Here is a 23861-nt window from a genome sequence, read left to right as displayed (position 1 = left end):
ATGCTGCGTATTATGACAGAGCAGGATGGGCGTGATATTTGGGTCTTATTGATTAAAATACAGCATAGTATGCTCAAATAATGATTAATAATGACACTTACAGTATTGTACTGATATTTATGGTACGTATACATACATGTTGGTAGATACTGGTATTGCTCAGTTTCTTACAAACAGACTTTACCTGTCCGAGTATTTCCACTAAATACGCCAGGTGGAGCCAGTAGACGGCACTACTGCGACGTACGTTGTTCACAGTTCTGCTCAGTTGTAGTTCCGTTTGTATGAAGGCAGGATACGCCGCGGAAAAAGCTAGTACACGCAGAGAAATTAATTGAAAATGGCCCCAAAGTGCCAGATTCCTTATGATTCACGGGTAAAGATGATCACTTTGCACCAAGAAGGCAATAGTGCCCGACAAATATCACACAAATAGAGGATTTCCATCAGTGGAGTTACAACACCATACCTCTGTATCGGGATAAGGCCCCTTTGATGATCGTCCACGCTCAGAGGCACCAAATAAAATAACAGAACGCCAGAAAAAGCATTTGTTAGTAACCAGTAAACGTAACGGATTCAATACTGACCGTGAACGGACTGCTGGACTAGACATACACCAGTAAGTGAGTCAACAGGGAGATGGTACCTCGCAGAAAACAACCTCCAGAGTTATGTAACACCAAGTAAAGGCTTCAGGCAAGAAATGGATTCAGCGGGCTGAGACACACCAACAATGGACAGCAGGAGATAGAGAAATGATGAATCCAAGTTCGAAATATCTGGAAGTAAACACAGTCAATTTGTATGCCATTTATCCTACGGAATGCGTGAATCCTCAGTGCGTAATTGCAACTGTGGAGCATGAAGGGAATTTTGTGATAGTATGATGATCTTTTGGAGGGAATAAAGTCATAGATTTGTTGAAAATACATTGAGAAAATTAACCAAAAGGATTATCATGTCATTTTCCAGTGACATGCCAGGACATCTGGTTTGCGTATGATTGGGAAAGGGTTTGACTCACAGCAAGACAACGACCCAAAACGTACATCCCGATTGTGTCAGAACTATGTAAAGTCTGTAGACGTTCAGAAAATAGTGAGAAATATGGAAAGGCCAGTAATTTATATAATAATGATTCCCTCTGCTGTGCAGAGCAAGCAAGTTGTAAAGTATGTATGTAGATGCACCGCACTGTGCAAGTACAAGGGTTAACTGACTGGGCCGACTTCCGAGGAAAAGTATCGAGCGGAAGCAGCGCGAATGGACACCGTCAGCTAGTCTTTGTGAGCAGAGATATTTTTAAACACGCTATGATAAAACCAAAGAAAAACGGCACTGCTCGTAGCTATCTTCCCTCTGCTGTTTGTATGTAAATTTATTGTAATAAGGTGCCTATTCCCATGTTCAGTGTCGATACATTACATCACAAATAACTGATTACTGCTCGAAAATAATGATTTTCACCACTGACGTGCACGTTCTTATCGTTTATATGACTTCCTTCAGCACCGTTATCAACAATTTGCATACATAATTTGAAGTATTGCCTCATACCCACCGTCTTTTCTTGCAAGGAAAATCGAGGCATTCATAAGCAATAGAAGTGTGCGTCGTCTCAGATTTAAGGATCAGATTGCTTGTAACAAATTAAGAGGAGCTCACGTTTTAGTCAGACAATCAAAACACCAATCTGCACATTCACATTCTACAGATTACTTGACATTCTCCCCAAAGAGCCCCAGTTCATAGTAAAAATACTCGATGTGGGAGAGATGTTGAAGGAGACTTTGTTACTCGCCTGTGCACTCAAAACATTTGACTCCGCGACGTTGTTTTTGGTCGCAATGCAACAATTTCGGAGCAAACTTTGCTGCTATACGTTTCATGCTCAAAACATCGGAAAAAATTGCATGGCATGAGCCAAGGGATATGTCGACATCTTCAACAACGCTTCGGGTGGTGATTCGACGGTATCGTAGAACCATTTTCTTTACTTCTTCCTCGCTGTTATCAGTAACCCATATGCTAGGGCGTCCAGGGAGGTCGTCGTCTTCAACGTCTTCTCGATCCTCTTTGAAATATTCTCTTGTCTTACTCATAGCAGACGCGCCAAACGCCATATTCAACATTTCGAATGAAGTGCTGCACTCATTTTTGAAGCAAAATTTGATGCAAAGTTTTTAATCCGTATTTTTCTAAAGTAGAAACTTGCCGAGGATTCGAAACCACGTATAACTTTTCAGACTGTCAACAATAAACTAAATATCCAAAACAGATGAAACGTAACATACCTCAAGAACATGTATAACAAGAAGATAAAAAAATTGAAAATCGGATGTATAAAGGCCGTTACTTTTTCAATCATACCTTGTATAATAAGATGAGAGAATATTGGTATACTTCATTGATAAGAATACCTTGTTCCTTTAAAACACCGTATCTTATCATCTCTAGAATAGGAATGCCGATAGATATATCAAAATGTAATTAACAGATTCCGCGAAAAAATATTTTTGTAAGAAACATTTCCTTTGGTGGGGACTTTGCATAAAATTATTGAAATACACTAAGACACAGTAATTACGCAGATGACAACTTAGTAGGAAAGCAAGTGCTGACAAACTGAAGAAAGAGGGTTTTCAAGATCGTTCAGCAATGAACTGAAGATGTTTCAACTTAATTTTGAAGTCACACGTGCGAAAACGCCAAAAGGATGATTCAAGAACGATAGACTTGCAAGAGAATATTTTAAAAAAGCACAAAAGAAAACATTGAAGTCTGAATTGGTTTTTACAGAAGACGTTGATTATATGCAGCGGAAATATTGTCGTATGTTAGGAAGAACCACAAACTGATGGCCTGAGCACGACGCGAGATTACGAAGCGCGGAATGGAATCGTGATACGTGTGCCATTGCCAGGCGGCTGTGCTGGGGCGGACAGGGAAGGGGCCCGGCAGCCTCGCGGCCGGTCCCTGTCCTATGTGCGCGTGGAAAACTTCCCGAACGTTCTCTTCTTGCATCACTCCCCCCCCCCCCCTCCCCGGCCTCCTGTTTCCCTCCCCTACGTGCTATTTCTCCTCCTCGTGTAGCGTGCCTCTGGAAATCCCGCTCCCTCTTTTTCCTTTTGCTCGCCTTAATCGACTTTTTGATTGCCGCAGTGTGCCCCACATCTGCGCGATTGCTTCTCCTCGAGCTGTCTTATTGGGAGCCGGTTGTGGTCAGAGCAGCACTGGAAGAGGGTGGTTTCTTGCACACTTGCAATTATGTGCCCAGTCAAAATAGACATAGGAACTTTCAAAATAAGACAGCATTATTCTACACTCGCTAATACGTCTACTGTAAGCATTTGACACTGATGTTCGTACTCGGCCAGTGTTGCGGTACGGTAGTGGATCTACATGTCTACTGATGAGCAAAGTGATACACTATATTCGTTTACAATATCGTTCCTCGCTGTTGTAAATTGTACACCACATCTATAATCTATCCGAGCAATTATTGTGATGAGTGCTTGTGGAAAGTAATCGTATGTTCGTGATGTTTGGGAGATTATGGAAACGAAACGGAGCGGGATGAATCTGTTGTCGGAAAATACCATACTTCCTCCACTTACCATGACCAAGAGGCCATGGAACTCCAATTTTACAATTTGCAGTTCAATTTACATTAAATGGCTCTTCTTATTCTGTAAGAATCTGCTTCCTTTCCCGCAAATGTCAAAATTTTGTTAGTCAATATTCCTCTCCCTATCACTATTGTAACCGCCTTCCTTAATGGTTGATCACAGAGCGAGGATGGCGGTTCAAATTCCGATCCGCCCATCCAGGGGGAACGACAGGGTGGCGGTCGAAAATATTGCAGAAATTCAAGTTTTTTTTCTCCTTACTGGAATGTAGTAGACGGATGGGGTTTGCTGCGATGAATAAACCATACATTGAAGTTTTTATTGTTTTTTATTAAAAATATTAATATCTTCACTGTGTAATTAGGATTTTCCGGAGGCAGCTGTGAAAGGAGGTAGACCGACGGTTGTCGCTGTCGCTCCGGTTGTGGTTATCTGTAGCATGAAGTTAACGTATCACACTGATTCTTACATATGTAATTTTAGTTCGTCGTAGGGATTTGCAAAAAAAAAATTTTTTTGGAGAAATTATAGATATTTGAAAAAAATGGTCCTTTTTGGACCCCTCTTTTTGGCCAAAAAAATACTAAATATCAACATAAAAATGGACTACGATGAACTGAAGAGAATTCAATTTGCTTCAAGGGAGACCAAAAATCATTTATATCGGATGAAAATTGTAGCGTGGGCGACGACAACCATGCAGAAAACATGGTTTTGAGAAAAACGCGTATAAAGTTTGACAGGTATTTATCATATAAAAAAGGGACAAAGCTTGAAACTTACGGGATACCATTGATGCCTGGTCCATTTAATTATAGGTCCTGTGAGTGGATGACCACTTTCTGCTACTGATAAGCCGTCACTTTCGTCCTCAAAGCTGTTTTCGTCGCAGAGTGCATCGGCGCTGGCGTCTCTATATTCACAGAATCCTCGCATTTTGTCGCCGATTTTGATTTGAAGGGCATTTGCCACGTACTTTAGTGAAGTATGGCCTACATTGAACGGACATATGGCCAAATTTGAAGCAATGTTGACAATTTCGCTTCGGCTCGATGTTATTTTTGGAGCGTATCTCCAAATGAGACTATTGAAACTTTCGTTCACACTTTGAATAAAACCGCCCAAACAACACTCCAGCAAATCAGGTTCACGCAAATCGGCACAAATAGAAATGATGGCATCGATAACGACGATGCCCCCTTAGCTTCAAACGCTCACCGAATCGTAAATTTTGGAGTTCGCGCATCAAAATATTTTGGTAAATAGTTCTTCAATGTAAATACATTCGAATTCTACAATAAAAAAATTTTGAGATTTTCCGACCGTCAGGCTGTCGTTCCCCCTTAGGTAAATATGTGACTGGTTCTTCTGGAAACGGAGCGTTACCTTCCCCATTCCGATACTCGTTAATCGAAGCATTATTTCTCTTGATGTTTGTTTATTATAGGATAAGGAAAGGTAAGAACACTAGGTTCACAGTTTACACTTTTAATCACCAGTATACTACTGAAGTAAGCAAGGGCAAGCATTATGAAGACGGCTGAACCTCATGGAAAGCGAAATCATGGTTCATACACAGTTAATAGAACACACTAAATTCAGTTACCTGGGTTCTGCTCCGTAACAACAACACGGTACCAGACGACCACAGATGCTGGAAAATTCATGAAATTGGAAATAAAACATCTCATAATGCTTCCGTCATTCTCAACATTCCAGATTTATCGCCATATGATGATTAATGTAGATTACAAAAAGAAATTGCCGTAAGAACGCCACAAGCTATGAATAAGACGGTTAGTCAACTAGAAAAATGAAATTTTTCCAGTTTTTCTTTACTTGTTCTCTATAAACAGATCTTCAGAATTCTCTCACACTTTTTGTTGACTTTCGATCCTCAGACTAACTTAATAAATGCATAGAGCCAAGCCATACTACAGTTCAAGCAGATTTCTCGCTGACATCTATTACAGTCTTAACTAGCTGTTTTTGTATCCCTAGTGTTACTATTATCTTATCAATGTCTCCCATGTTCACCTACAATATTTAAGAATCAGTCGAATGAGTGTTATGTAAACTACCATTCTCTTTTAAGTGGATTACATTTCTTTAGGATAAGGCCAGTGAATATGACTCGCAACTGCTTTTTCTAGTAGTTGCTTTATGTGATCCTTTCAGTTCTGGTCTCTAACCATGGACGCTCCAAGATATTCTTCTGACGCTAATGTTCCCCAGAACTGATCTAGTAATAATGGGACTTTTCGCCTCTTTATTCACAACACGTTCATTTACTTTCGTGGAGTATTTTTATATGTTACAATTTTGTTTCGTTAAGAATATGATGATTGCCTTATTGGCAAGTCTGACAAAGCCTAGTTACTAAACCACGTACACGGTGACTCACTACTGAATTAGGCTAATTCTCATACCAGGCATCCCTTCTGGGCGCCCTTCCTGGAACTCTCCAGCACACAACAGTTTTGTAAGTGTCACACATATCACAAGAAAGGATCTGCGCTCTACCATCAATGTTCATGTTCATGTGCTCTATCAATAGTATGAAAATTATTTTCTCCTTGCCAGTGCGGTAACGCAGAAATCCAGTCAAGCGACTGAATGTGAATGTTTGTTATTTTGTTTCAGGATAGCGCAGCCTCTGCTGCTGGGAGAGCTGATCAAGTACTTCTCCGAGGGGAACGTGGACATCAGACAGGCGTACTACTACGCGGGCGGCATGATCGCCACCGTGTACTTCCTCATCTGCTTCCAGCACCACTACACCATGGGCACCGCGTGTATCGGCATGCGCATCAGGATAGCTTGCTGCTCGCTGCTCTACCGCAAGGTCAGTCACCACTCTTCTCTGACGTACAACATGGTTTCTGAATCGCATTTCTTGACGTCAAAAGAATACGCAAATCTCAGAAAACATGCAGTTTTAAAACTGTATGTCTTTTACAAAAACCAATAACAAAAGAAGAACACAGAATAAAAACATTAACCGACGTCAAAATATTCGACTGGGTATTAGAGTGGATTAATGTAATCCAATTCGCGTTGCCGTCACGATAAAACTATCTACCATGTCTTATTCTACTAATGTTGTTGTTGTTGTTGTGGTCTTCAGTCCTGAGAGTGGTTTGATGCAGCTCTCCATGTTACTCTATCCTGTGCAAGCTTCTTCATCTCCCAGTACCTACTGCAACCTACATCCTTCTGAATCTGCTTAGTGTATTCATCTCTTGGTCTCCCTCTACCATTTTTACCCTCCACGCTGCCCTCCAATACTAAATTGGTGATCCCTCGATGTCTCAGAACATGTCCTACCGACCGATCCCTTCTTTTAGTCAAGTTGTGCCACAAGCTCCTCTTCTCCCCAATCCTATTCAATACCTCCTCATTAGTTATGTGATCTACCCATCTAATCTTCAACATTTTTCTGTAGCACCACATTTCGAAAGCTTCTATTCTCTTCTTGTCTAAACTATTTATCGCCCACGTTTCACTTCCATACATAGCTACACTCCATACAAATACTTTCAGAAACGACTTCCTGACATTTAAATCTATACTCGATGTTAACAAATTTTTCTTCTTCAGAAACGCTTTCCTTGCCATTGCCAGTCTATATTTATATCCTCTCTACTTCGACTATCATCAGTTATTTTGCTCCCCAAATAGCAAAATTCCTTTACTACTTTAAGTGTCTCATTCCCTAATCTAATTCTCTCAGCATCACCCGATTTAATTCGACTACATGCCACTATCCTCGTTTTGATTTTGTTGATGTTCATCTTATATCCTCCTTTCAAGACACTGTCCATTCAGTTCAACTGCTCTTCCAAGTCCTTTGCTGTCTCTGACAGAATTACAATGTCATCGGCGAACCTCAAAGTTTTTATTTCTTCTCCATGGATTTTAATATCTACTCCGAACTTTTCTTTTGTTTCCTTTATTGCTTGCTCAATATACAGATTGAATAATTCTACTAATGTTATCATGGAATTTAAGAGGAAAACACTACTATAACAACACCTCCAACATCGCGGTACGATTACTGAAATTCTCCAAAAATCAACAGAATTGTCGTAAAAAAATTGAGTAACGCCTTTGAATCTTATACAAAACGCAGGAAAGAGAAAAACTCCATTGTCGATAATTTAAAAAAAGTCTAAAATATGAGCAGAAACTCGGCATGAACCTATGACACATTTAAAGAATTTTCTGTAATGCAAGTCAGAGATGAATAACAAACGCTCACCTCGATTTCTGTTCTCAGAGCTGTGGCTGTGTATCATTGAGCAAACTTTCATTTCCTTTTTTTCAGTAGATACTTGACAGTACTTAATGTGATGTCCTTACTTCTTACATAAAATGCATGCAACAGCTCTTTGTACGTTAATAAAGTCCATTGTACCATAGTTTGAAGACAGGCATAGAAATTTAAAACCGCTCCCTTGTAGGAAGAGACGTGAGTTCTTCAATTTGGCTTTCGTGTTAGCGACAATAGTCACGAATTTGTACTTAATTTGTAGCACAGAAAATGTAGTTTTCAGTGTTCGTAGAGAATAATAACGTGTACATGCACATTACAATCCACTAAAACTTGTGCACTGCGATCAAAATACTGTATAAAAGATTTTTGTTATTCAGTTTGTAGTTTGGTGTCAATGTTTCAATATCTTTATTTGATCCATCACGAGTAACGTTTAGGTGAAACCTAGGAGCTGCTACTAACGATGAGGATGTTAAACTAAAATGCCCATTTGATGTGGTCAGAAAACCAAGAACCCTTTGTTAACTGACATACGGCGTTAGCAGTAGACTATGTGAATGTGGAGAGAATCACTTATGCTGTGGGACAGTACAATGAATAAAGGCTGTATAAGTAGGGCTGCACCGAAAAAAAAATGTGTCATGCAGTACGTGAAGAAGCGCAAGATTGTACTAACGACTGATAATGCGTAATAAGGAACACAGTTTGATCTACAAGAAAAACATTACTGAATTAGCAACTGACAAACAAATATTTCCCAAATATTTAACGTTGCGTGTAGAAATAGCAGAGCAAGAAAAGGGCTTTTTGTCACAGCAAATTCGACAGTACAGATACGACTTGCGTAATAATTGCACACACATGATCTAAATTGCAGGTTGAAACGTACCAGTAGAAACTCCGGTTGCCTCGAGCGATTTCATTGAGCTACTCATTCGCCATTTTGTAATTTTTTATTCGGCTTTCTCGCAGCTCCTGACTGCGTGTAACGTGCGTACTTTTCCGTTCTGCCTGGTTGACCTTTACTGTAGCTACTCTCGACTTTCAGATTGCTATACTGGTTTGCAATTGCTGGCGCCAGTAGCAAGGACGCCAATTTTCTAGCTAAAGAGATAACAGTCCACGGCAACGCAGAATATTACGTCTGCAGTGATGCAACTAAGGCAGCTGTGGTTCACAGCGGATACGCCTCCTGATCGGCGACGAATAACAATGTATTCGTTATTTCCGCGAAAGCTTTTGCATTGCGCTGCGAACTTGTTTTTAGAAGAGAGAAGAAGCCAGTGCATTCGCGTATCAAGACAGATCTGCTTATTAGTTTCCCGACTTAATCGGTGGTGTAATGGAGCGTTTCATCACCAAATCAGGAAACAGAGGAGATTATAGAGCTTCAGCATTGGCTTGAAATAATTTGAGGATACAACTGAAAACGTAGGTCAGGGTGACTGCACAAGGATTTGAAGCCTTCTTATCCCGAATACGAATTCAGTATTTCAACCATTGCTACACCTCGCTTGGCGACACCGAAAGTAGCAAGAATGGTCCTGGTGACATTCCCATGTTTCCTCAGTTCACCAGCGGCAAGACAATACTGAACCTCTCTTGAAAACAGTGTGCCGGATGATGAATCAAACCCGGATCTATGGTGTTCGTAAGTACTTTGGCGCGAAATAATGTTGCTTTTTGCTAGTCTGTATTGAATGTTTAAAAAAGAAACTAAAACAAATTACAGGCTACACGATAGTGGTCGCCGAAATCCATATGATAAAATCTTTCCTTTTCTATTTATAAACGATGAGGCTGTGGTACAGAATCAATAATTATTCAAAACTGTCCTCTGATTTCCTTCTTACAAGAACATATAATTTCGTCGCATACTTATACCTGATAGTGAGGCAGAGACAAGCATCCTCTACTTTTTTGCTGGCCTTCATTCCGTTATCTCCAAGGGATCAGCATGTTAATAACTGGATTTGGCAATATAAGGCGGAATTAGTGCACCCCAACTATCTGCGTCTACTGTTATCCAATGTGAAAGCGTGCGAACGTAAACTGTGCGAATGTTTGCTGGACGTACAGAACATCTGCTGCATATTCAGTGTCGTCGAAGAAAGTTCCTAGAGGAACAGTATTACACGGATTCAGATTCTGTTGCCTAAAAACACTACCGATTAACCATCGAAATACCAAGAGGGGAGGAGGGTGGGAATACCTTCTACCCACACTTTGAAAAATCGCGATCTAGTCCTGTAGTTCATATTTTTAAATTTTGAAAAAAATATTGTTTGTAATTGTTTCTTACACCATATTCCGTAAGTGTTTTAAATTTTTCTATAAAACTTAACTCAAAAATTGAATTCTTAGTAGTGGATCTGACTTTTTACAACAAATGTCATACTCATATTTTCAGGTTCACGACCCTTCTTACACATCTATGTACATAAAAAATAAGCTGTGCAAGAAAGTCAACGACAGTTAACGAAATGTATATATTTTTAAATTTCTTTGTGGTGTACACATTATGCAAAATGCGTTGATGTTGCTATGATTCTGCTAAAAGATATTTTCAGGTTCTGGATCCTACTTTCTCATCAGTAAAGTATGTTGTTAGCAAACGTTAGCGACAACTGCCGAAATTTGTTTTCTTTTCTTTTTTGTGGTGGGCAGAACTATCCCCCCCCCCCCCTCACCCCTCTCTAGGTACTACACATTTTGGAAAGTGCCGTGGTATTGCTAGTGTTAAAGTAAACTCGTTACATGGAAAATTTATTCTGAACGTCTTGAGATATCTCTCCACTTATAACAATGATTATAATTTCCAAATACGTTCTGAATTCGCAGTTATAAATGACCGCAGACGCTACCGATACTCACAACTTGTGTGTGTGGGTGTGTGTGTTAGGGGAGAGAGAGAGAGAGAGAGAGAGAGAGAGAGAGAGAGGAGAGAGAGAGAGAGAGAGAGAGAGAGAGAGAGAGAGAGGGAGGGAGGGGGGAGAGAGGGGGGGAGGGAGGGAGGGAGAGGGCGCACAGAAATAGCAAGTTGCAAGCAACAACCAATGTGCTTAACCATTTTTGTCAAAATGACCTTTGACCAGTGAAGAGTTACATATATTTTAATACCTTTTTTATGTACGAAGATACCTGCAGTGATTTAGAACTTCTTAGGTCATATCTTATGCGTTTTGGAGTCCCGCCAATGCAAACATTATACACGAAAGAACAAATTTTTGTGTTGAGGTGACTTCGTAGCAGAACTATGACTCTACAGAGAAATCCACAACTACTTTCCACTCTATGAAGAACGGAGGAACGAATAAGATGAATTTGTAAGACAGGTTCCGTAAGTAGATTATATCCACATGTGGCATATTTTTCGATCAAAAATTAAACATAACCTCGTCTTTATTATTATTATAACGACTCACATATGAAGCGGACCAAGAAGTAAGGTATGGAAGCGACATAAAAATGCAGTACGTCGAAGAACCATTCTCACTGATTCTCAGTGAATTAGAACTTGTAGCTTCGCTGTTTTGCAATTTCTAACGGTTATTTTGGAACATACTTTTATGGAAACTTACAGTGCTGACAGCAAACAACCATGTTTCTAAATACGATGTAAAAACACCGGAAAGCCCACAAACAATTTTCTGAATTACATGGTGAGAGCGCCATTTTCTGTAATTTGGTCCTCGCGTGTGTTGAAAGTTTATTAGCTTTGTGGGAAACGTGCAGGCAGTGGATAGCTTGGGAAATTTGTGAGCGGCAGTGCACGTCCGCTTTGGCAACTCTTGGGAGCAACAGTGTTCAAAACATATTTTTTTTCTGATAGAAGGCCAGGAAGGCGGAGATAGCTCTGCTGACATGTAAGTTGGATGGAGGAATTTCGTTAGCAGGATCAGATCAGGACAATGTTTGAGAAAAAGCAACATAATATATATTTCAGTATCTGATAAAAACTACCTGATGTAAAACCGTCGCTTGTTTCTTCAAGTGTCTTATATTTGGAACTGTCTTCTTGTCTCCAAGCATACTGCCTATATACCGTAAACAGCCCGGAAAAACTGTAAGGATATACCTGAAAGTAAAATAAAAGCTTGAAGGTGTTCGATTTTACATGTATTTTTGTCGTACTGTAAGCTCAATTGATTGCTACTTATAGATTTTCTGGATTAATAAACTCTTGGAGAAAAAAGAAACGGAATAGATATTGTACATTTATTGACCAGTCGCAGTTCTAATTCCTAACCCAAACTATTATTCAACAGAAATTATTAAGAAAAATAAGTAAAAACGTTGAGTGAAAATTCATGTCATCATCAAGCTGAACTACACACAACATGTAATATGCACTACATTTCATTTCATTAGTATATTCCACTGATGTAAATAGCGAAGAACAGCTACGTCTCATGCCGACTACAGCTGCACCTGCGTCCGATAGTCACGTACGAAGTCTCGATATTGGTTAATGATTCTCTTAAAGTTGAGAGACTTTTGTCTCATCCTGATATGTGCATATGAGTAAAACCTACAGATGTGTACGGTTCTGTTTGAATGCCTTACCTCTCTTTTACCAATAACTCATCTTTGATTTTCCGTTCTTCTCCATTTTAGCCTGTGTCACCTCACTAAAAGTCTACACATTGTGTTAAACCTAATGTCTTCAATTATCGGCACTGCTTTTGCCTTGTCTTTATCATCTCTCCATTGTTTCTCCCACGACCACACTACCGAGACGAGGATGGGATGCCCAGTGTCTTTGTAATCTGTTCTAACTACCTATTCATTTATTAGTTTTTACCTTCCACTTAATTCGCAGCATGTCTCTGTAGCATTGCATTTCAGTTAGTTGCAGCTTCTTCTGTTGTAGTTAACTGTCCATATTTCACCTCCAACCGTTGCAATGCCGCAGAATATTCTTCCTCAGTTCTAAGTCAGTGTTTAATGTCAATAGGTGGAACACTGCCTTCTATGCTTGTACTAAACTGCTCCGTTTAGATGTTGTCTCTTGCATGATATCTCTTCCATGAAAGCAGCAATCGCTCGCCTTTGTTTATCTTACCAAGTGCTAACAGTCAGGACATTTTATTCTCATTTCTGTTACTCTTCGTTAGTTTCATTCTGTTTATTCTCAACTCGAAAGCAGTCTGAAGCAGTTGGTCACCACCATTTTATAGTTACAGAAAGTATCGTCTACTGACTATTGAACAATTTCATTTCCAGTCTGAATTCCTTTTTAAATTGCCCCACTGCCGTTTCGATATTCAGGATACACAGCAGTGGTAACAAACTCTGGCCAGCAAAAATGTATGTACTAGTCTCTATACAGGCTGATCGAAAGGTAAAAGAAAAGCTAACAACAAAAGAAGTCAAGAACCACACAGCCAATAACACGAAGTGGTTTCCAAAGACCGCACGTAAGTATATGGCATTTCCTTTCTTCTTGCTAAGATAATTATTCTTTCATTTCAGTTGAGTGAAGGACGAACGAGCTGGCGCGGCAATTAGGGTAGTTTGTAGGAAGGGAAATGTTCAGCTTGGATTTATTGACGAAATTCTAAGAAAGTGTAGTCCACACTTACAGGAAATCGCGTACGTAACACTAGGGCGACTCATTCTTGAGCACTATTCGAGTGTTTGTGACCCGCACCAAGTCGCATTAAAGGAACACATCGATGCATTTCAGAACCATCTTCATATATTTGTTACCGGTAGGTTCGATAAACTCGCGAGTGTTACGGAGCTGCTTCGTAAAATCAAATGTGACCTCTGGTGGGAAGACAACGTTCTTTTCGCTAAATACTGCTGAGAAAATTTAGAAACCGGCATTTGCAGCTGCCTGCAGAACGATTCTATTGCCTATTCATTTGTTAGTTTTAACTTTCCACTTAATTCGCAGCATGTCTCTGTAGCACTGCATTTCAGTTAGTTGCAGCTTCTTCTGCTGTAGTTAACTGTCCATATTTCACCTCCATGCGTTGCAATGCCGCAGAATATTCTTCCTCAGTTTTAAGTCAGTGTTTAATGTCAATAGGTATCTTCTGTGGAACATGAGGTTGCCATTTCGCCTCAGGACCACGAATATCAGAGAACTAAGCGCTCGTACGGAGTCATACAAACAGTCGGTTTCTCCTTGATCAATTTGCTAGTGGAACGGGAATGAATATCATCTTTTGGATTTGCAGCTCTTGTCTTCCTTCCGTGTTTGAAGTTACAGTTATTGGATATAGGTTCCGCCTTTGAAAATACAATTTTTTGCATAAAATAGAGCCAATAATTAGGAATGAATAGTAGTGACACAAGGTATCCACCACCATTTACCTTATGGTGGCTTACGGATTATGGTGTAGATGCAGATTCGCGTTCAAATTACCGCCCAGCCATTGTGTACAGGTTTTCTGGGCGGATTCCTGGATGGTTTTTCTAATAAGGCTACGACCATTCCTCCTTCACCATCTCAGCTAGTGCTTCTCTAATCACCTACTTGTCTACGTTCCGTTAATATCTAATGTGTCTTCCTATCTTTGTGTTATGTCAAAAGCTTGGATAATGACGTAGTACACTTTTAAAGCGGTATGCATTCCCACCTCCAGGAAGGGTTTAGTGGGCCTCGTCTTTTCACAAGAGTTTCATGTTTGCCCTCATTAGTTTTAATTCCTGTAAGTCATCAAATATGTCCAAATAACGAATACTGTAACAACAGTTTTCCTTCATTATTAAAAAACTTCCCTGTCTGTGTGTGGTATCATGCAGAGACCATTAGACCATTATTTATCGAGTATTTTGTTTTTCTTTCACAGTTTCCACCACTTATCTTGTCGTAAAATATATCAGTTTGGCAGCATGAAGACACGGAGTGTAAATTTACTAACGTAAAGGTTTTCCATTGCACAGGTGTTGCGGCTGAGTAGGGCCTCAATGGACCAGACGGCGACGGGCCAGATCGTGAACCTCATGTCGAACGACGTGAGCCGGTTCGACCTGTGCCCGCAGTATCTGCACTGGATGTGGATCTCCGTCATCCAGGTGCCCATCGTCACCTACTGCCTCTGGCGCTACGTCGGCATCGCCGCCATCATCGGCTTCTGCTTCATCTTCATGATCACCATCCCTGTACAAGGTATGTACGTAGTACGTACTTGTGCTTCGTCCTGTAAGTGGGTAGCTTAAATTGAATTAAAACGGAAACCAACTGCTGCGTTTTGTCCCATTAATACTTTCAGACCGATTTGGATTATCTTCAGATGAAATGTGTTCTTAAATTGTTAAAGTTATCTTTTGACACACAGCTCGTATCCTTTATTGACAAAACAGCAATTGTGCCCCTACTACTGAAGACGACAAGTTGCTAGCTATAATCAACTCGTGAAACATTCCCATTTGAAGATGAATCAGATTGTTTCAAAAACGACAAGATGCAGCGAGTTGTTGCAGTGGTTATCACACTGTATTCACCGAACAGGTTTCAACACCCCCGTGGTTTCTCTACATCGCTTAAGTCGAATACCAAGAAGATTCCTTTGACACCACACTGTCGATATCGAACGGGAAAAGACTTATTATTTAACGTCAGATCGACGACGAGATCTATGGGAACGGTTTGGGCAGGAACTCGTCGGATTGCTTCTTTAATGAACGGTTCCATGTTTTCATTAAGCGATTTAAAGAAACCATGGAATCCTAAAAGGAACACAGTTTTTTAAACTCCAGTGCTCCCTAAGTTGGAATCCAGTGTATTAGTCCGTGAGTAATCTCATTCGGTTTGACTGACTTCCTTAAGCATCCAGGTTAAATCCAAGCCGGTGATCTGTCTCTGGCATTCAACATATAAGCAGCATTTCATAGCATGATACATTAACCTATATCAAGCTGTGTAATATTTACAGTTGTCGAATTTTCAAATCTCTTCTCATACTGTCAGACAAAGTTCAACTGGTATAAACTGATGTGTATATATTCTATAAACTTTTAACTAGAACTGTAAGTAGAAAAACAGGAGAAGAATCTAGAGGTGTATTACTTGTAAATAATTAAGGATTGTTTCTTCCGCATCCAAGCTTTTAACTGACAAACTAAGCACAAGGAAAAAAAGTGTTTCCTATCCTAAATCATCCCAAGTTCCTTCTCCGCAATAAGAGTGTCATTTTACGTATTAGAATGGACCACATATCAGTAATTACGACTGAAATTGCATTTTTCTTTGAATTCTACTTTTCTGCAAGCACCACTTACGTCCCTAACTGCAAATAATTTTTGAAAGAGGAACTTCGAAACTTAAAACTACCACGACAAGCAGTTTATACACAAAGTAATGCTGCTGGATCACTGCTATAGTCGTCGAGCTTCAGATGTCACCGTATTCTGACAAAAAAGAATAATAATAATAATAATAACAATGCTTTCGTTATGTTGCTATATAAGGCATAACGATGTGTCAGTGATCGACAGAAGTGGAAATTCAAGGAATCGAGAACCCTGTCCTCGAGAACCAAAGGGATACATCTTACATTCAAGAACCGAGAAAGCGAATGAGATCTCGATTGCTGCTAAGGGCACCATAAGCTTCAGCCAAGCAGTCAGCTGTACTTGCGAAGTAGTTTTATGTAAATGAAGTGAACCTTGCACTGTTTTAGATTGCACTTTACTCTCCGCATAAGAAGACATATTTTTGGCTTATACTGTTTTCCTTGTAATGCAGTCTTTCGGCATAAGTTGTTCCAAAATAATTTATCCTCTTGTGGTTTCGTAATAAGGTCTGAAAATTAGTGGGGCAGTTTTGCAAAATGCCGTGAGTTTATCTTAATGCAAATATAAAGTTTTAATGATCCTATATTATTTTTAAATACATTACGAAGTTTGACGCACTATTTTGTATAACACGTGAACAAGTGAAAGCTGTTGTCCGAATTCCCCGTAGTCAGAGGCAGCTGGAAATAAATGGAGACGAGTACACATTCGAGAACTGAGAATTACCACGAGCAGAAGTAAAAACCGTTATCGTTCTGATCTCGTGTTCTGGCGATGCAAGCTGACCCGGAACGTGGACCAAGGGGTCTAGTTCTTGGATGTAGTGGTCGAATACGTCAGTTCTCTAGAACACCGACAACATGGAATCGAGAAATTCTCTGTTCTCGGAGTTCCCAGCACCACATCGAGCTCTACCAGCTCAAGAGGTTATGCAATTGCGCGGCAGTTACCAGAGGGTGGTTTAATTCTAGGAATATCAGCACTGCAGACGTGGTTCAGCAGGTACAGAATTATTGTTCACATAATATCCTGGGAAATCTCGGACAATGGCAATATGGGGGCCGTAAAAGCCACGACGGCGTTTAAGACCGACGCCTCGTCGATAATTGACTCGGAAAGAAACAAAACTTGAGTTGCGCGCGGCGCAATTGGGAAAGGGTAATTGCAGGCATTGTGACGTAACACGGTGTTTGCCGTTCCCAAGGTGAAGCCAATTATCACTGTGTAGCAGATCGGACGCCGAAGTTTCGTCACCCACGTCGTCAGCAAAAAAATAGCCACTGGCCGGCGACGTTGTAATTTGGCGGACGTCACACTTCACTAGGAGACCTCTCTTGGCTCTCTTTTTATCTGTAATGGATACTTTACAAACCTACACGATAGGCGACAAGAAAATACGCATATAACATTAATTTTATTCAAACGATTTTTATCTGTCGTTTGCAGATAAGAGTAACGCTAGTCATATGGTGTGCACTCGTATTTTTATGTTCGTACATTTGAAACTACATGTCATATACCTTCCAGCTGATAGCGTTTAATTCGCTTCTAGATATGGTGCGATGTAAATTTTGTATGATACGTTACAATCAGATATTTGCCTCCTACGAAGACTCCATATCGGCATGTCTTGTGAATCTACAGCTTGCTAATGATTATGACGCTGAAGACAGAATGTTTGAGACATTCAGCCAAATCGTACGATTGTCTATGGTGAATACGACACCATGCACACAGCTGGAATTTGACCCAGGACAAATGTTCTCGATTTAGAGTTCAAGAAATCTACAGTACCCATATCCTCCAAATATGCTCCAAATACTATTGGCAAGAATTTTTGGTTGACGGCATTCGAACCAGCTACCTATGGAAAAAAGAAACGAATGTTAGTTACACATTCATTCGCCACAGAGAGCCTTAGACAGAAGGAGTTGGCTCGGATTAGACAATGATGGACGCAGGAGACGATCAATCTTGGTTGAAAGTATCGCCTAAGAGATGTAGGAGAAACCCAAAGATATTCTCACCTGGAAGGATCGGACGGAAATTTGAACTGTAATATGCCATCTTAGTGAACACAGCTGCGATAGACATCTTGTGTAAATCCCTCTGTCGCCGCTCTGTGAGCTTATGTTTTTCTGTCTAAAATAAAACGCTATTTTGAAGGGGAGGAGCATGTGTATGGCGCTTTACTATTTAGCGCCTTGTCTTCTTCAGTACGTGTTAATGCGGGAAAATGATGCAGTGATGCACACCGAATGAGCAAAGGAAGATATATTAGTATATCTGGTTCAAAGGAATCATCCTAGCATTTGCCCTAACGATGGAAAATTTGAATCTACACGGCAGGACGGGGATTTATTATCAATACAATGCATCAGTTATTGAAGACTGGCATATTTCTAAGGCTTTAAGCATTACGCACATTTCATTTCATTTTGTGACAGAGAATAAGCAAAAGAAAAACTCGCCATACTTCGTAAGGCAAAAGTACAGAATTGCCCTTTAGACAGTAAAAAGTTTCGTAATGTACGTATTCAAATACCAATGTGATGGGAATTACAGTTTTGCTGTGGTAAGATATGGTGTTATTGGTGCAGATCCTACTTACATGTCACATAACCCGCAATACATAACATATTTACTGTCATGTAGTATGTAACGGAATTCTTCTTCTCCTTTCGTAACAGTCCTGATAAGGACCACATTCAGCCTGCTAAGTTATTTTCACACTTTCTACAACACTCCTTCACCTGCTCGAAGAGATTTCGGGATTGCAGCCGGTCGTCGTAAACTTTACTCCACGATATTTCAACTGGACGCCTGCCAGTTATCTTCAGGTGAGCCACAGAAGACTTCGATAGCAGTTATCTTCAGGTGAGTCATCTAAGACTTCGATGGCTCACCTGAACATGACTGGCAGGTGTCTAGTTGAAATTTTAAATTTCACTCCTTCGCCTATTTATTTTTTCTTTCCTTTCTTTTTTCTTCCCTGTCTTTTTGAAGCTGCTATGTCTTAGGAAAACTTTTCACTTCTTAAATATGTCACTACAGAGTGTAAACAGCAACTGTTGACAACGTGTCACAGTGTCGTAATGTTAATTTGAGACGAAGAAATTGATGTAAAACACTTGCGGTCTATGAAGCTATGAAACAACCCCAAATTGTCCTACTAAAAATTCTGCGCATGAGCACCCCGCGAGATTTTGAATACCCTCCTGCCCTCTTAAGACACGTTCTTAATCGGTCAGATTTTAGAATTTTTTGAATTTCGTTAACATTAGCAATTTAAATTTTCCATGAGGGTAATGAGAGAAAAATGACTTTTGTAAACGTTCAGAAAAACTAATTTCCTTCTAAACTTATAGTTTACAAGCACTGTAGTCTCGCAGTAAGATAGGTAGGAAAACAAAACGATTTGATTGTTAATTTTACACTGTTAAAATTCATAAAATTTTCTGGTAAAATTTACGCAAGAAAGTGAATTTTACAATTTGTAAGATTAAGAACAAGCTATGTTTTACATATAAGGAGGACTTTAACGATAATAAAGAAATTAGCTTCAAACAGTAAATGAGGCTCTCGTGATTAACTTTTTTATTTCAAAATAACAACAAACCTGTTTCTTACGCTGGTGAAACTTTCCTCCCCCTGTGTTGAAACTGAGACCATTTTATCAAATGGAATATGACGATTTTCAGTGCACTCAGTTATTGCAGTTGCTGTATCCTTTCCTGGTATTTATCCCATTAATGGTAATCATTCTTAAAGTTCTTCTTTAGGCCCTGAGATGAAATAAATCGTACAAAAGACTTCCGCTGTATCCTTTTTGTCACTATATTCGTCAACTACTATTGTTAAATCTGAAATCAATTCAGGATCTTCGACTTGCTGGCTGATTATGTTTGAAAACATTCTGACTGTTGTATCTCCACTGTTTTAGTAGACGATAGTAACTTTTTAATTTTTTTAGAATATCTGATTTGTTCTTAAATTCCTGAAATAGCTCTTCCGATGCATTTACAAAACAGCTTCTTACGCGTCTGTATATGGTCTTCCTCTCTTCGTAACCTCAGAGGATAAACACAAAACTTCCAATGTTAACATGACCGGAAGATTGTGTCCAGTAATTAAATGCATAACTTGATTTTTCTTGACTCTTCTGGAATTCTTCAACTGGTTTCTTTCTTGCATCACCGACAGTTTCTTAGTTGTAAAGTGTCCCTCCCAATTTCTTTTCTTGTTATGAGTCACTTTTCCATGAAAAATATGAAATGTCGGAAGGCCAGTCAAGTTTTCAATAACGCGAAAGTCTTGCTCCACTCAACTTTAAATTCATAGTTCCCGTGTTCCATTTTTATTTGCTTCTTCTCTGTAACCAAGTCAAACAACGCACCCAAAAATGTTTCATTTTATAATGATAAAGCTACCAACACAAAACAAATACAATTCTTAAATACTTGACAAAATTTGCAGCTGGTTGGTAAAATACAGGAACTTTACGATTCGAGTAGGCACTTTCGTCGCCTGCGGGAGATTTGCGGACGCAACCAGCACTAACCACACCACAAGGAGAATGTTGTCTTTCTGGCTCACTCAGTTCATGCATGTATCGCACGCGCCTCCCCCGCGCATACAGACTGGTTGAAAATACTTAACCCCTAAATGAGCAGAAGTGGTTAGGGAACACTGCATCACGAAGTTTCAATCGGAGTGTGCGTGCGCTTCGGCATGTGGTATCTTGCGGTAGAGCCACACTCAAGGGGCCAAAGAGCCGCATGTACTTCGCCAGCCGTTGTTTGCCGAACATTGCTCCAGACAAATACTTTCAGAAATGGTTCCCGATACTTAAATTTATATCCTATGTTAACAAATTTCTCTTCCTCAGAAATACTTTTGTTGCTCTTAACAAATTTCTCTTCTTCAGAAATGCTTTTCTTGCTATATACAGACTGAGTTTTATATCCTTTCAGCATTGGTGATCATCAGTTATTTTTCTGCTCAAATAGCATTTACTACTTTTAGTGTTTCATTTCCTAATCCTTTAGCATCACTTGATTTAATTCGATTAGATTCCATTACTCTTGGTTTACCTTCGTTGGTGTTCGTTTTATAATCTCTTTTAAAGACACTCTCAATTCCGATGAACTGGTTTTGTAAGCACTTTGACGAAAGGAGAAAACATGAAACAAATGAAGCAGGCGAAAGGGAATACAGACGTTTAAAAATGATATCGTGTTGTCTTCCGACTTCTTGTTCATTAACGCCAATTTCTTTTTTGTATCGTGGACTTTCCTAAGCCAATTTCTCTTGTCAGTCTACTGTGCAGTTTTCCTAATTTCGTCTGTAATTTTTTGTGCAGTGGTGTATAATATAATCTTTGTTAGTATCGAATTTATAGTTGACTAATGTTTTTTCCATAACTGTTGCCTAATATCTTTCTCAGAGCACGCCCGTATCGCTAGTGGCGGAGTTGTCGATTTACAGCATCTGTACACCATGTAGTTGGCTGCTGAATAGCCAGGTCTCATAGCTTCATCTCTAACCTTGGAAGTTACTTCGGTATCTTCCTAGCAAACTATTCTAAATATAACAAAGCATGCTAGCGGAAAGGAATTAATGAGGACTTTTTTTAGCGATATGCACAGAGGCATATCTTCTGTTCTGTTCGGTTGTTTTGTTGAATCATATGCCGTGTCGTGATCCATTCACATTTTCGCACAATTATAAATTTCGTTTTCGCGTGTAATATAAATTAAACATAAGGGCCGCGCACGGCGATGGCAGATGTTACGTTCCCACGAGGCCAGCGCTGGCGCCTGTCGGTGAAACGCCGCGCCGGAGAAATCTGGCGCCGGAGCCGCCGCTGGCGGCGCCACCGGCGCAGTTGCGAATGGCCGCCCTGCCAAACGCGAGTGTTCGTTGATCGCCAGCTCTGGGGGCCACTTTCGCTCTCCACTTAAGGGGAGAAGAGACCCATTTTCCACTACTGCTAAACCAATGTCGAGTTTCGTAGTGAAACCTCGGATACCGGAAACACTCTGTGCTCGTGCTCGCCACCATGAGATGTTTTGCATTCCTCTCGGAGAGTGAAGATGGTATCTTTAACTATCATTGAATCGCTAAAGGTTTTAACTCGTACAGATGATAAATGTACATTGTATATTAGGAAGCTGAAACACTGAACGAGATTCCCAACTGAAAAAAGAGGATCGATAGAAAGTGGTATCATAATTATGGAGGATACACTGTTATAAATATAACCCAAATTGCAACAGAATTTAGTAATTAAAAAGAAAACTATTTACTGATCTGTGATACACGTCGAGCTCTGTGTGTGTATCACCCGGAACAGCACACACTTAGAATTCTTTGGAATTCTTGGCAAAACCAACCAATCTATGTATGACGTATTTCCTGTTGGTTTTTGTCACAGGATCTGCCAACGTTTGTTCAACGTTCGTCCTGACGTTTCGTTGTCCCATAGTGCTCAGAGCCATTTGAACCATTCACAAAAATCGCAGAGTGACTGTTGTAGGCATTGCTTAGCAGATGATTAATTGTGATGAGGACAAACCTCCTCGCCTCACCGGAAGAAATTCAGATCTGCGCCATCAGCAGGGAAGATCATGGTCACTGTTTTCTTCGACTATGAAGGAATCTATACACAAGAGTTTTCGTAAACGACAAAACTATTAATACCGATTAGAACTGTGCAGCACTAATATCGCCGCGAACACCATAAGGAACAAGAACCGCGAAAATTAAGCAAAGGCATTGTTGTCCTGCACGATAAGGCAACATCCCACAAGGCGTGCATAGCTCAAGCTTTAGTTCAACGCTTTCGAAGGGACATGTGGAAGCTTCCGCCATGCAGTCCAGATCTTGCACCATGCGGTTTCCCTTCTTCGGCAAGCTGAAAGAATATCTAAGGAGAAGGATATTTTTTCAATGATGAGCACGTTCACACAGCAGTCCATGAATGGCTCCGTGACGAAGCAGTGGATTTCTTCGTCTGATCATTCGTGACAGTGGCTAGATTGTATTGTGAGAAAATTGGACTGCGTAAAAATTGGGTCTTTGTACGGGCGCTGATGACCGTGTAGTTAAGTGCCCCGCAAATCAAATATCATCATCATCTACCGTTGAGGGACTGAATATTTGGTAAAAGATTCGGACCGTTTTTAAAAATTTTATAGCTGTTGAAAAATCACTTTAAAGTGTATTGAAGCAATCAAAATATAATTACTTGGCCTCCGTGGTAATGAGTATCTTACTTGTCTAAAGTTCCGTCAACAAGTCGTGACATTGCAATCGTGATGTTTTTGCAAGTACTTCCATCAAAGCATGTAATGCAAACTGCATGGTACGATAAAATAACCATTTACGAGCGCGTCCTGAAAAGTAATGTTTCCGAGTTTTTTATCCTGTTCTCAATATCGGCTGAGATATGAAATGCCTTGCATATTACTCGCTCGACTTTCCCGCTTCGCTGACGCAAGTTACTACCATCTGGGGTCAGAGGATTCCGAATTGTAGCATGTAACATGGCGGTGTGTAACATAACTATGTTGGTGCCTCAGAAACAGTATGCTGTAATCGAGTTTCTAACCGCAGAAAACGTACCTCCAATTGAAATCCATAGAAGAATGAAAACTGTGTACGGTAATGTTTGTGTCTACATCAGTAATGTGTAACGTTGG

At 40.0% G+C, this 23861-nt stretch overlaps 1 protein-coding gene across 1 annotated transcript in view; it reads left to right on the top strand.

Annotated features, from left to right (window-relative positions):
• The window catches only part of LOC124776560 (ATP-binding cassette sub-family C member 4-like), a 301974-nt gene that overhangs the window by 218809 nt on the left and 59304 nt on the right, over positions 1-23861 (top strand). Inside the window, exons 6-7 of the mRNA XM_047251600.1 lie at positions 6276-6477; positions 14806-15031. Of these exons, the coding sequence (XP_047107556.1) occupies positions 6276-6477; positions 14806-15031 (428 nt within the window). The remainder of the gene's footprint in view (positions 1-6275; positions 6478-14805; positions 15032-23861) is intronic.

This window comes from Schistocerca piceifrons, chromosome 2 (genome assembly GCF_021461385.2).
Source record: "Schistocerca piceifrons isolate TAMUIC-IGC-003096 chromosome 2, iqSchPice1.1, whole genome shotgun sequence".
Lineage (NCBI taxonomy): Eukaryota > Metazoa > Arthropoda > Insecta > Orthoptera > Acrididae > Schistocerca > Schistocerca piceifrons.
The sequence above is the reverse complement of the archived record's forward strand: the minus strand, read 5'-3'. Positions and strand labels throughout refer to the sequence as shown.